The sequence below is a fragment of the Clinocottus analis genome, unplaced genomic scaffold, assembly GCF_023055335.1.
Source record: "Clinocottus analis isolate CAN_PGR_092001 unplaced genomic scaffold, fCliAna1.0.p SCAF_14, whole genome shotgun sequence".
NCBI lineage: Eukaryota > Metazoa > Chordata > Actinopteri > Perciformes > Cottidae > Clinocottus > Clinocottus analis.
In genome coordinates, this window is record NW_027175865.1 from 7436004 (window position 1) to 7451297 (window position 15294).

Below are 15294 nucleotides of genomic sequence, written 5' to 3' on the forward strand. Positions count from 1 at the left end.
ATGTCAAACACTGACTTCAAGAGGCTTGAGCTCTTCAACAGTATCCTGAATGGTTGCAGTGGTAGTCCATTCTGTAATAACTCCCATCTGCTTTTCCACAACACAAGCTTCGACAATGGGCTGGAGCTTCTTGATGACGATGGAGCCCCCTGGCTAAGAATAATCATCTCTGTGGTGTACTTTGTTGTGGCCACAGCAGGGGTGTTGGGCAACCTGCTCGTGATGTTCCTGCTGTATTCGACTCACACCATCACCATCGGCACCATCAACTTCTTTGTGTTCAACTTAGCTTTGGCTCACTTGCTGTTCTCCCTTGTCTTGCCTTTTTGGGCCGTAGACATTGCAATGGACTACAGCTGGCCTTTTGGCCTGGCCACATGCAAGGCTGTGTCCTTACTCACTGGGCTCAATGTCTTTGCCAGCTGCTTTTTCCTGACAGCTATGAGTTTGACCCGGTACTGCTATGTGGCCACTGCTCTCCAACCCAGAGCCTCCCTGTGTAGTAGATCTTGCACTTCTCCAGTGGCCACAGCTTTTATCTGGGCTTTAGCACTCATAGCGGCAGCCCCCCGAGCTGTGTTTGCAGACCTGAAACATGTGGGCAGTGGCAACGACACAGCATGCCTCCTCCGTTTCCCAGATGGTACAGCCTGGCTTGGAATAAACCAGCTTCTGCGAGTGGTTGTGGCATTTCTGCTGCCATACGCCATTATCATCCTCTCCTACCTGCTCCTGATGCGCTTTCTCTGTCAACATAATTTGAAGGGCAGCAGCTCTCTGCGAAAGGCCGGCATTTCAAAGTCTGTGGCGGTGGTGGTGGTTTCATTCTGCGCCTGCTGGTTCCCCTACAATATCCTCACACTTTGGGGTGTCCTGATCCAACTGGACATCGTTGATATCAGCCCCTCATTCTACTTGGCTCAAACGTACTTTTTCCCTGTGGCCAACTGCTTAGCTTTCACCAGCAGCTGCTTCAACCCTGTCATCTACTGTCTGGTGAGGAAAGAATACCGCGTGGCTCTCCATAACGTGCTCTTCAAGTTGAGCCTGGCTATCATGTCCAAGATGCCCTACGGCATTAATTCTGAGGAGGGGTCGGGACAAACTGGGCAGATGGCCATTCCACTCAATAACATCTACAGCGAGACAATCCAAACGGACTCAAGGAGATATGAACCGTTGACAACACTTCCAACCCTGTAGAGCCAGAACGCAATGATCCCATTCTTTACACCTATACTTTGTTTTTATGTAACAAGGATACTGTGTTTATTTCAAGAGTTTTAACAGTGTGCTTTGATTGTGTTAGGATTTAAAGTATGTGTAATTCATATATTTTTGTGAATAAGCTGGTTCTTAAACACTTAAGCTCTTGTCGGTCTTGTGTTCTATAGCTGCACCTTTCTGAACGGGCGGCATAACTTGAATAAAACGTTCAACTTTGGAAAATGTACGCACAAATTCACTACAAATTTGTTGTTCAAGATGTCCCTCCTATTCCCTTTCTTCCTCAATTCTTCTTATTGTTATCTTCTTGAAAGAAAATGTACAAATGTCTACTGCAGTGTCTTGTCCATGTATAACGTTTGTGTCATTTATTTGAATAGAAATTAATAAATAGAATTGTTCTCACCTGCACATTGTACACTACTGTGCTTTTGCATGTCACACAGACCCACAACAAGTTTGCCCCTCCTCCATGTGCAATAAAGCTTTCACAAGTCTATCTGTGTATCTCTCTGCGTGTGTGTGAGTATGCATGTGAGTGTTTACATTTATTTTTAAGCTTTTCAAAAGCTGTCTGTTGCTATTTTGTACAGCTAAATTGTTGAAGAGAAGAGCAGAAATTCTTGCACATAGGTGTAGCTTTTGTGTATCCATCAATTTTTTTGTAAATACAAATGTCTGTATACTATGCCTCACTAAAAGGTTCATAAAAAAGTATGTCATTAATAATATCATTTTATAGAATATTATTTAAAAAAAGGGTTATTTTATGATGCGATCGAAATACCATACAGTATTGCAGTAGGAAAGTGGATGATGGATGTGTGGCAATTGGTAGAAAAGAACACAACTGGAACATAAACCTGAGCAACTGTGTCATGCTGGTGACACAAAGCGTTTTCCCCCAGAGAGACCAAGGCAGCCGATTGAAGGAGCATTTAAATGCTGCGCAGACACACAGCTGATGATGCTCCATTCAGCACCTGCAACAGACAACCACATGCACAGCAACAGGGACACCTAGTGTATGAGAGCTGGAGGGTCGTCACAATAGTATTTCGAACAAGTCATTGTCTAGTACGCTGACAAAAAGTCATCATGAAATATGTTGTAAAAAGTCAGTTTAGTATGTTGAACTTTTTATTATTTTTTAAGTATATTATGTGGATTTTTTTATTATAGTATGACAACAATACCATACATAACATTTTTTCAGTCAATTTTCTAAAAATGGTTAAGTTGCTCCCTTGGATACTTCAAATAAAAGATCTTCATTTCGGGATTTATTAGTTTATTTAAATCACTCGGAAAAATCACCTGAAAAATGAATACATTCCCTTAGTTCAAACAAAACAAATCATATCAATCAAGTGTACTTACACTAATAATAATAATAATAATTACAAGCGCAATCATACCTACATAACTACCATTGTAAATAAAACTACCAACATTAAACATCCACCATACAACATCAGGGGACTGGAGGGTATGGCTTATCCATGGGGCATGGCTTATTTCAAAGAAATGTCAAGTAAATTAAGGTATTACATCCAGTAGGCCCAATTCAAGTCAGAAATCCCACTAACTATACATTTGTGACACGGTAGATTAATTGTGCAGAATAATAGCTGCCAAGAAAAATACTTGTTTCTTTCTATTATGATATACATCCATTTTAGAAACTAAATATGCTGATGAGTGTTAAATACCCTTATTCAAAATATACAAGATATCTCATTTATTAGGTCCTGCTTTAGCTGCAGCAAAGCGGAGGTTACTCTCCCCCCCCCACCCCTTCCCAAAGTTTCATACATATTCTAAAATCTCTTTATTCTGTAAACATAAAGCACTTATTCACCAGTAGCTTCAATAATATTCCTCACCGAGCTTTATCGAAGCTTTACATTGGATCCTTTGTCATTTTTTTCATTTGGGCGAAGAATCCAAACTCAGCTTCCCTTTTATGTCACAAATAATACAAGAGAAGGTGTTTAATTAAACTATGTATATGGATGCGATGTGGGCCTGGAACCAACCAAATATAAAATCAGTGTAGTTGCCTTAGCACAGACGCCTCATGCCATGTTCTTTGTTTTAAATTGTATTTAGCTTTACCGGCCATTTGCCAAATATTGTGTTTCAATCCTTTTGTGCATTTGGCATCGAAGATATCAAAAGTTCTTGCGAGCAATACCTCTGTGTTCCTGAGAGTCTGACGAATACCTGGAACACAATCAATCTCATCCTGTAAAGGAGATGTGCATGAATATTATGCTAATGGAACTTAATACAATAGTAAACAGGACGAACTTCAGAAATGGCCCTGTGATGGCAAAAGTTACACAGAGAAAATCCGAAAATAGTAATGAACCAGCAACCAGGACAAATTATAATAAAATCATAACGTTTTTGATAGCATTGTCTCTGAAATAAATGGAGGCTTTCTGGTCACATGAAAAGAAGTCTCCTCTCAGGTTGTGGTATAAAGATGTCAGAGGTAGCAGACTGTACCACTGCAGCTAACACAAGGAACATGTCAAGAATACATGGGAATATCATAGATTTGTATGTCTTTATAAACATCTGCCAGTTTATGGATTGCAGCTTCTCATAGAATTAAAACAGATGTGCAGTATAACATTTCAAAATACTGTATTGCAATGCAGGCCAAATAAATAAAACGCACATTTCAAAAGAGAACTTAAAACTGCAATCCAGTATTGTTGAAAGCACCACTGCTATTTTGGTTACACAAACTAAGTGAGATACTTCCAGAACGTCTCTCATTTTTCCACAGGAGAGAAATGTGCTATGCTGGGAATTTATTCAGCTCTTATCCCATGAACTCCGACTCACCATAGCACTATAGCTCTGGATTGCAGCATTAAGAGTTAATACTATAAGAATCAGTTTTTACCACAAGTTAAACATGCCTGAAGGCCTACCCTTGATTTTAATACATTGTACATATAAGAATAGATATACATTAAGCTATTTTATACATTTCTGGTAACATAAACATAAACCTTTGTATCTTTTTAAAGGCAAGAGGTTAAGATAAATTATATCAACCATGAAATTTGTAATATAAATGATTCTGACTAACATACAGAGTTAACCAACACACTGCTTATTAATTCATCACCCGACTACAAAATAGGACATTTAATATACAAAGTTTACAATTTTTTTTTTTTGTATTGGCATTGTTATTTTGGGCCCTGCGGCACAGACTGTAAGGCAGTCAAATTGTATGCACATATACTACATATCCCTGCTTGGAAACTCTTTATTGTTTTTTTGTTTTCCCCGTCGCTCCCGTTTTTGTTTTCTGGTCCTTTCTCTCAGTACTTTGATGTTGTATAATGCAAAAGCCTGAACGCCACTCTCTTTTGGAAAAAAAAATGGAAGAGTCAGCAGGTTGGATATAAAAAGATGCCTTCCAATAAGAAAGCCACGTCAAAGGTTTTCTTTTTTTGTACATTAGAATAATATCTGACTACAAATCGACTTACTCTTCCTCGCATTTAAAAAGCACATGCAGAACTGTTGCACATCTATGCTTCAGAAACATTCAACACAACAGATGAGTAATTCACTACTTGCTATAATATGATTTGTTTCCAGTTGCACATAATGTTTATAATCTTAGTTATCAAAAAATTATTCAAACAGCACTTTTCAAGCCAATGTTACAAAGTGCTGTACAACAAAACCTAAAAAGGCAAAAAGATTAATAGTGAAAACCATGATTTTTTTTCTTCTGATTGATACTTTACTTTTGAGGCTTTTAAAAAGATGCTGGAGAAACTGCAGCTATCACTATCATCTTTTAGACATACTGTAACTTTTCTCTAAAGACAATGTTAAATAGATATAGTATAGTTTGTTTTCCCAAAAAGGGGTAGGGGCAACTCCAGTGAAGTAGTATTGCACTTCCATTAAGTTAAAGGACCCTGATTTCCCATAATGCAACCAATAGCATCTTTTCATTGATTGGTTAATGCACTTGACTGTTGTGTTATACATTTGGAGTCTCTAAGCCAAAGCTGAAATATTATTGTCTCGGACTTGACACGGCTCCTCCAAAGCCACAGAAGACATTACAATCGATGTTTTCTTACATTTTCAGTTGATTTTTCATGAAGCACTTTGTATCAGTGTTTTGAAATGTCATATATAGTCTTTGTCATGATTAATATTATTATTACAAAGTGAACAAAACACATTATAATGTCAGATTATTTATAAAGTATTTCCATTTTTAAAAAGGTTCAATAGCTTTAAGAAATACTTCTTCTATACACTGAAAGACAGACTAGTTCTGGCTTTACACTGTGTGCCGAAGGACAATGTCATCAACGAGAAGATTTAGATTGTTTTTAAAGCAGTTAGTTGATTGTAAGTTACATTTGGCATCTATTCAGATCGATGGCTGTACTAGAAAGGATGCAAAATCATAATCGTAACCACTTTTTGTCAGTGAAAAAGAGTTTTGCAGTGAGAATATGTTACTATATGATTTAATCAGAATCAAATAGTAATATAGGTCTTTGCTTGGGCCCTTCTTCTGAGGATTACAGATGGCAACAGATGAACTGATTTAACATGCGTGTTGCTTGTCACTGGTCACCATGAGGGGATATTGTGCTTATTAAAGCCTTTTCTAAATTGTGTCTGCAGCCACTGAAGTGTGAAGCAAGTGTGCTGCTTGTAGCGGGGGGAAATCATGAATCCATCTTCATCCCCAGTGCTTTACGCATCTCTTCTCAGTTTTCCTATTAAATAAATAAACTCATTAGGTACAGTATTGCCATCGTTGTGGCACTGGCTTATATTTCAGTCATTATGTGCAGACAATTCCCTGCACACGTTGGTCCTCACGCTAAACTGATTGTCAAGTTCTGGTACAGGCAAAGTTTGAATATGTGCAAAGTTTTTTTTTTAAGACGAAGCCTCCAGTGGTCCTGCTGGATCCACTGCAGAGCTTCGCTTCAGGGGTTTTGTAGGAGCTGAATCTTCTTACTCTTGAGTGACCTTCATGAACTCTGGTCACTTTGGTATTGGCAGTCAGGATCCTGGATGGCCATAGCCCTGGTTGACAGACCGGACAGACAGGAGGGAGAGAAAACAGATGAAATAACTACTTACTCCGTTCACAGCTTCATTCAGTTGGAAGGAATCTTTCTTTAAGAGAGTCAGGCAAGAGGATCACTCTCCAAAATGCTACTCATGTCTGTAACAGCTTTGCATAACGACTGGAAACCGGGCAAAGTGGTGCCACCTGGCATTCTACTCATTTAGTCCCGAAAAATTCAACACTTTAAATGTGGAATAAAATGAAGGCAAGACGAAACAATTCAGAGATGGTTGACAGGAACATATGTGGAAATACTTGTTTACTGGGAAAAGAAGGGAAGCGGTGGCGCAAAATCATGCTGAGCCAGGACGACAAAGTGTGTAATGTTCAAGTACAAATTCCAAGTTACGTGAACATATAAGCAGAGCATGAGTTATGAGTTAAGTTACAGCTCACTACGGGACACAGGGAGATGTTAGCCGACAAGGCGACGCTGCAAACCACCGGGACTGACTGACCTTTGACTCCTGTTTTTAATATTAAGACATCGTCACTCTGAGGAACAGTGAATCAGACACCTCCATCTGCTCTACTTGCACTGTTGTGACTACTATGTTGTCTTTATTGTCTCTGTTTTATATTTACCTTGTTTACTGTATATATTATGTACATATGACCAGAGCAATGTGAAATCAGAGTCAAATGTCCAAAAAGCTGATTCTGATTCTGAATAACTGTAATAATGCATTACATTTGTCGTCAACAGCGTTTCACAACGTCTATAAAGTTTCCCCTAACTCAACAAATCACAAAACTCATTTTAAAGGAGTCTGGTACTTTCACTCTGGGCGAGAAAACGTGTATTGTTGTTACTGAATGCACCCCAAGCACATCAAATCAACTGCAAAGTAACAATGATAATACACCGATTCATAATAATCATTGATATTACAGCAGTTAAATAGAAATGTTAAGTTGAGTACCAATTAAACACTAGTGCCATAAATTTGAGAATTCCCAGCTGAGCTGCAGATGTCATTTTGTCATTTTAAGCAGCCGTGCTCAGGCAGAGCAGCAGGGACCTCGGCCCCGGATGGTCTGGGCGTAGCCTCAAAAACAGCAAGCCTCACTTTGTCCAAAGGCAACTACATTTGCCTACCAGCACTCACAGCACACACATTATATCTTGTTTGATTAAGCCGTACAAAAACCTAAGAGAAAGAAATGTCGTTTTGACATTTTTCTTCGAGGGATCATGTGCTTGCGTATTGGCAGGCAATCAGCGGGATCTCAGGAAATGACTGCTCCTGTGTCCAGTGTTTGTGCTGTGCTAAGCTAAGCTAACAGGCTGCACGTTCCAGCTCCATATTTAACATCCGGATACAAGACTTGTATTGATCTTCTTATTCAACGCTTGGCAAGAAAGCAAATTAGACAAGTTTCTTAAAATGCTAAATTGCTCCTTCAAATCTTAATTCAGTTTTCTGGCCATGCGAAAACATTTTTTTCCCACTCACAAAGAGTAATGAACAAAACACTCCTAATCCTAAAGACAAGCATTTCTCGACACTTATTTTGACTGTGAATCCATTAACTGAAACCGTGAATGACGCTTTTACAGCTGTGACTATATTTTGAGCCAAAAAGGACGGCTTGCAAACTAATCCTGCTCTGCTACACTCTAAATTGGGCTGCAGAGTTTGGACTTCTATTCTCATCACGCATTCCTATTTGTTTAGGAAGTCTGCTGAAAAAACAATAACAATCTCACAGCAAGCCAAGTGGAGAAAATGGTATTTTGTTCCTGGAATTTTTCAACCGGGCAACTTCGTCTATTTGCTCTTGATATTGAGCACTGGAAGACTAACAGTGTATTTCAACGACAGCAAATGTTGTTTCTTCCGAGTTAATTTGGCGTAAAAGCAACACACACACACACACACACACACACACACACACACACACACACACACACACACACACACACACACACACACACACACACACACGCACAGCTTCTTTACCTGCGTCACATCCAGCCCACACGACACGACACGACACTGAGCCCAGCAGAATTACTATGACGCGCTGGTGAGTCACAGTCAAGGTTTTCTGACGATGGATGCGTTCCGTGTCATACTAGTAATAATCTATTCGTGGTAAATAATATCCAGTTTTAGCGCTAAAGACTTGCTATTCCTTCACAGCACTAGATTAACCTCTGCACATGAATTTAAGCTCCAAACCCTTGATCTTTATGCGCACCGTATTTTCCCCCTCTGCGGCGGTATAATGGTGATGTTTTTCTCCAGATGTGACAAATGTACTTTTGAAAGATGGGTATAGGTGAAGTGTTTGACAGCTGCAAACTTTTCCCTTGCTCTGGCTTTGGCAAATGCACTGAATGTGATGTAAGAATGATGCAAGCTGTTTTAGGACATGACCGGTTTAGCAAATAGGGATGATAAAAGATGTAGACACAGGCACAAACCTGGTCTGTGAGGATTCGAGGCTTAATATCAGGAATGGCACCCACTCTCAGCTCATCTTCCACAGCCATGAGTCTGACAACAGGGAAATAGAAACAAACATACCGGTTGACAAAAAAAAAAAAAAAAAAAAGATTATGAAGCCGGTGTTCTTTAAATTTATCGTAGGATTATGTAGCCATATGATGATATTAAGGTCTGGACATTATTCTGGGTGCAATCAGCTATCCTCAGAGCTTCCTGAAGCTGAATTGAAACTGTCAGAATAATCTGAATAATTCCGGCAGTTCAAATTCAACTGTTCAGATACACAACTTGTGAAATGAGTGCATGCAGGATAGTTCAGTGTGCACCCGTCTGCTGTATCCGTACTCAGAGGAACATGTTTAATTTAACTCAAGGTTTTCTACAAAATGAAATGAGACGGGAGTGCTGTGTACTCAAATTATACAAATAAAACGTGGCTTTCAGAAATAAATGTAATGTGATGCACCAAGCATTTCATTGGAGAGGAATCCTACTTTCATCCATGAAACATTTCCTTTAAGTACATGGAGCTACAGTCAGAATTAGCCTGCTTCTCTCTTCTGTCAAATTATTGAAATAAATTGAAAACCAACCTCGTGACGTGTTTCATATAAAAGTATGAGCCTGATGGGTATGATTTTTTGTATCAGTTGTGATATTTAAATGAGCTAGATTTAAAGGAATAGTTCTACATTTTGGGAAATACACGTGTTTGCTTTTTGTCAGAGAGCTGGATGAGAAGATCGATACCACTCTATGTCTGTGCATTAAAGGTACCCTGTGGAGTTTTTCACCAGCACTAGTGTGAGGGGGAAATGTGTTGACGAGTGAGTCCTGTGTGTGTCTCCATTTTGAGCTCTACAGCTACTACTGTGATGCGGGCGCCAGTCAAACATCAAATGATAGAAAACAATGTAAAAAATGTGGAATTTATGTTTGTTTCATGTATTCATTTGAGGAAGGTTACCTTCTTCTCATAGCTCCACACAGATGTTTTAGTCTGGCGGCATTTTTCATCTCTTTAGTGGAGCGGAAGCTCCAACGAACACTTACATTCACATGCTTCATGTGCGTAGTCGGTTTCCATTGTACTATGTTTGGCGTATCAATAAAAGAAAAGTGTAACAACGTTTTTTTTGTGCAGCATTTACAATTCTTCCCAAAAGAATTGCGTCGTCCAAAGAGGCGCGTCAAAAACGGCCAAAATGCATGTTGTTATGTGAATATATACTTTGTTGAAAAACGCAAACTCCAGGGAGTATCTTTAAGTCGGAGGCTGAAGTCAGGAGGAGCCAGGACGGCTGTTGGCCTCTTGCTTCCAGTCTTTATGCCAAGCTAAACTTAATTCCTCTTGGTTCCAGCACCAAATGAGAGCGGTATCTTCTCATTAAACTTGCAGCAAGTTTGTCAAATAAGCGTACTGCCCAAAATGTTAAACCACTTCTTTAAAAATGTATACATATGGTATCACGCAAGTCACATTTGACTGGAAAATTGTTAAGGCAAAATGAGTAGGATTTTCTACTACAACAGGGCTACTACATCAGGAATGCCTTGTAATCACCACGTATGACCCACGAGAGGTGTGTGTCAGTCTGCGTGCAGAGACCACGCCCCTCTGCCTGCGTTCTCTCTTTTCTTTTAGGTTTGCTTTGTCCCGGCCGTTTCTTGGCACCAGGTTTTGGTAACTGGCTGTGTCGCCTCCAGCCCCACGGCGCAGGGTATGAGGGCTGGATTCCACAAGAGCACAGCGACCAGCTGTCAGATTATAATCACCCATCAGCTACAAAAATGATGGACACGGCGCCAAAGAAAATGCAAATATAGCGAGTCGAAAACACACCAAGCAGACAACGCTCAAAGTCAGGTACACCGCTCTTGAATTGCTACTGCATGTGATGCACTGTGTGTTCTGGCAACAGCGGTCAGGGGAGAGTGCGCTTCTGGTGACATTGAGCGGGGAGAGGGAGGGCGGGGGATGGGCTACCTTTAAATGTTGTGTTTCATATACTGCAACAAACAATCCTACTCATTCTGCCATCAATAATATTTGTTGAAGCTCTTATAGTTAGGAAGAAATTGCCATTTGCTACATCTTCCTTCACTAAGCACCATGTTTGTCTGAGTATTTATACAGCAGACCAAACATTTCTTTAAATGGAGGCAAATAAATCCTTCGTGACGCCCGTCACCACGTTTAACCACCTTTCATACATTTTACCTTGCAGATGTGTTTTGTTGTAGCACTCTAACATTTGCGTTTCCAGCTGCAATCCATAACTTGCTACACTTCGATATTTTCACTTATATTTTACTGGATTTATGAACTCGGTAGAAAGTTGTGTCAATAGAGAAAGCCCAGCGGTAATTGGCACGACCTCATTTCTGCCATCTCGAGTTCAACCTGAACACTAATCACCTGTTGATGATGCCTTTGATTTGAGAGTCCTTCTCCACTTGCTGCTGTTTTAGCCGGCGCTCGCTGTCGTCCAGGCGGTTCTGATACTGCATCAATATCTTGCTTGTCTGCTGTTCCTGCGACACAAGTCTGTGCTCATATTCTTCAAGTTTGCGGTGAGACATCTTCAGCCGCTCCTTCAAGGAATAGATCTCTTCTTCGTACTCTTTTGCCTGAAATAAAAATGCAGTCACTTCACCTGTGCCGACACTCGTATTCAATCATCTTCCTGAATGACGCGGCGCTGTGGTGCGCCTCTCTTTATGTTCAGCTGCAAATGGGAAAGACCAGACAAACCTGCAGCGGACCTGTGGTGGGCTTGAATATGTGAATTCACACATTTTGATTCTGTACAATGAGCACTGCATAGACATGCATTTCTTATCAAGGCAAGAATGTGGGTTGTTCATCAGAGAAAATGCACAACAGCCATCATTATGCAGCTCATGTATGATTCTGTTATAGCCTTGATTTATACTTGCAAGACGGCAGAAAATAAATAAATATATATTCTAGAAGACATATTTGTCACAACACCATTTGTCACGACAGTATTTCCATATGAAATTATGTATATGTTTTCATGCTGATATTCTAGGCCTTTGGCGGCATGATGCAATGTTCATGATTCTTGATGATTCAGTGATGTCATTGTGTGTAGTGTGACCTGATTGGTCGACGTGGGTCGACCAACCTATAAGATATTCTCTCCCACTGTTTTGTAAAGTAACCTGATGAAGGTCTATCTACTGGAACTAAAACTAAACATATACTAAACTAACATTAAGTATTCATGGGAAGCAAGTGAGTTAACCTCATTAAAAAAGGGAGTAAACCAAAAATTGCTGACCCTCTCTAGTCGCGACTCATCCATGCTCTTGGAGTACTCCTTCAGCTGACCCTCGCGGTCTGGCCGCAGGCTCTCGATGTCAGCGGAGAGATGTGGCATGTTGGACACCCACGCGACTGTCCGCTCATTGAGGGCCGGGGTGTTCAAGGTCGACTGAGAACCCTGAAACAACATCGACACCCGTCAGTCATGCTTTAAACGCACGTCCTCATAAGAGAAATGCCTTGAAAACAGCATAATGGCACATTTCGGCTGGACAGTTATTAAATGGAGAGACTTTAGTTTGATTGACCTGTTTATTGCCTGGTTTGAGCAGATGCTGCTGTGGCGTCTGCAGTTGTGTCTGTTGAGACTTCTTGGTGCTTTTTGTGGGCGTGTCTGTTGACTCCTCTGCAGCTGCTTGAGTGCCCTGGTTCTCTTTGGCGGAGCTCGTCTGGTATGGGAGTCCGGGAGCTGGACTGTCTGTCACCGACAGCTGCACTTCTTGTTGTTGCTGCGGATGTTGCTGTTGATGCTGCGGATGTTGCTGTTGATGCTGCGGATGTTGCTGTTGATGCTGCGGATGTTGCTGTTGATGCTGCGGATGTTGCTGTTGATGCTGCAGATGTTGCTGTTGATGCTGCTGATGTTGCTGTTGATGCAGTTGGTGTTGCTGTTGTTGTTGCTGCTGCTGCTGCTGCTGCTGCTGCTGCTGCTGCTGCTGTTGTTGCTGCTGCTGCTGCTGTTGATGATGGTGTTGATGTTGATGTTGAGAATGCCGCACCTTCGGCTGACTGCCGCTGAAGTTTGTATCAGAAGAGTCGAGGAGGAGGTTCCTGCTCTGCGGGCGAACTTTTGGAGGTGTGGCGGTGGCTGAAGTGTTAATAGACCGCTGGGACTTGAGGTGTTGTGGCGCAGCCATGGACGACTGGCGTACATGGTGAACTGTAGTAGGTGGTGTGGCCAAGGAGGCAGGGGTGCCCGTCCCAGTGGCTGACTGGGATACAACTCCCATCAGGTGCTGTTGCTGAAGAGACTCCTGAGAAGTGACGAGAGGGTGACAGACGGGGAAAAAAAAAGTGTCAGGGAACTTAAGCAACTGTTTGATGCCCCTCAGTGGTCCAATAAGACACAAAGCCAACATGGCCACCCAAGAACAGAAAGATTATTCAAAGTACCAAACATAAGGCATCAACGTTAAAAAAAAAAACAGATAGAAGTATGATTTAAAAAGAGTGCAATTACTAAAGAGTAAAAATACAGTTTAGTTAGAGTGAAGTGCAAGATATGAAGGAAGCAGTCACACATTATTGGATTACATGAAAGGCAGTGACAAATAAAGGTTTTCAAGATTTGTTTCAGAAATGTTGTGCACCGAAACTGAATACTGATATTTCGTGCTGACGCTGTGGACAGCTGTCACAGCTGACCTGAGAGGTCTGGAGGGTCAGAGATGTCTAGTAAGGTAAGTAGGTGGATGGATGGCTGGATGGATGGACAGATAGATCCTTGTTCCGACACACCATCTGCATTAATAAACAGGAGGCCTGTGATGTGTGTTCCATGAAGGCCCACGCAGTGAGACAGAAATAGCTCAAGACTACATGACCACGTCCCTAAACACTATCATTTTGTACAGACTTCTGCACACATCAAGTCTCAGCCAAAAAGGTCAGGTTACATTCATTCAAAGCTGTTCCCAAACACACAAGCATCTTACTGAAGTATATCAAGCAAGTGACATTTTAATTGAAGATTATAATTTGGGATCCCATGTGTTTAAAAACAAGTTGGAAACTAATTATAAGTATAATTATTGCATGTGTATGAAATATTTTTCCCTCAAAAGTGAATCAGCTTTACTGGAAATGCTCAAACTCCAATATAGCCTCTGAGTCTGATCTACATACACAGAGGGTTAGAATATGAATAATAGAACCTATTATGAGAAGTATCACCAGTAATGACCAGCCCACAGTTCAGCGAGCAGACCAGTGATCCTGCTTCAGAGTGTTGTCTGGATGAAGGGCCCCTCAAAAGGGCCCTTCATATGCCTGTTAGATTTGTATCCGTCTCTGCTGCCATTACTATTCTTTTTGGATTCAAGCTTTGGATTCAAGGTGTTAGAATAACACGAAGTATGTTGGGCAATGTTTTTTTGGAAAATTGAGAACATTCCTCGCTGCGACTGTCCTCATAATCCAATAGTAATAATGATAATACTGCATGTCAATTTGAGAAATTGAGTGATTGCTAAAAGGCAAAAACCCAAAAATCCTCTGATGTATGAGACTAGCGGTAGTCCCATCAATTAAACATATTTGCAGTTTAAACTTTAAAAGTTTCATCAATTAGTGTTAAGATGTTGCTCAATAAAAGTGCCTGATGGTTAAAGTACAACCCAGACACCTTGAAACTTGATTCTACTCTTATATGAGGGAAATAAAGCTGAATGAAATCAAGCGCGCCATTGTTTAACCTTATTTGTCCACTCAAATTTGTAGTAGATAGCCAGGAGTTTCAAGTGGCTCAAATATGGTGTTTCTATTATTTAGCCCATTGATATAAATGTGGGAGAACAATATAACTGAACCTGTTGGTATAATACTCTCCAATTAAGTGGCAAGTGAGTGTATACTGTGCCAGGTCTGACAGGCCGGCAACCAACCACCATGGCATCCACTGTCAAGCAATCAATACCCAACAGTTTGAAGATTTAAAATGTGACCTGAATTATTTAACATCACAGATAGAGAGTTAGTTGGAGATCACACTTAAACAGATACAAGTGAACATGAATGAATATCAGTGAAAGCTAAAAACACGCGTTAAAACGCAACATCATTCTGGATATTCAGCTGCACTTCAGAATAAATATGGAGACCAATTTCTCTCCTGATGGAAGTTGTCTTTTACAGGTCGTACACTCATTAATAGGCGAGAGACGTTCTGTTGTTACACATTTCACTTTACAATCTATGACGACTGTTTCAGTCACCTCTTTGCCTATAAAAGAAGTAGTTATGCCATATGTTGTTGCTAAATTATAATACACTGCACAATATAAAAAAAACCTTCATTGTAGATTGTTACAGATTAGATCCATAAATATAATTGTAGACACCAAAGAGTTGATGTCACCTGCATCAAAACAATTAGGAAATTATATGAAAATATATTA

General features: G+C 40.5%; 2 protein-coding genes across 8 annotated transcripts in view; one reads left to right on the top strand and one right to left on the bottom strand.

Moving 5' to 3' along the window:
• On the top strand, positions 1-1203 carry LOC137784411 (relaxin-3 receptor 1-like). The gene has a single exon (XM_068575023.1). It carries the CDS (start codon positions 1-3, stop codon positions 1201-1203), a length of 1203 nt encoding a protein of 400 aa, XP_068431124.1.
• Positions 1204-6182: 4979 nt separating this feature from the next.
• The window catches only part of LOC137784425 (ras/Rap GTPase-activating protein SynGAP-like), a 32232-nt gene continuing 23120 nt past the window's right edge, over positions 6183-15294 (bottom strand). For 5 of the 7 annotated variants that reach the window (XM_068575044.1, XM_068575046.1, XM_068575042.1 and 2 more), the window contains 4 exons: positions 12427-13152; positions 12135-12296; positions 11246-11457; positions 8254-8874 (listed from right to left, as the gene is read on the bottom strand). In XM_068575044.1, the coding sequence (XP_068431145.1) occupies positions 8544-8874; positions 11246-11457; positions 12135-12296; positions 12427-13152 (1431 nt within the window). In that variant the 3' untranslated portion in view covers positions 8254-8543. Of the gene's footprint in view, positions 6325-8253; positions 8875-11245; positions 11458-12134; positions 12297-12426; positions 13153-15294 lie in introns of those variants that run through there. The other 2 variants (XM_068575045.1, XM_068575047.1) reach the window with 2 other exon arrangements.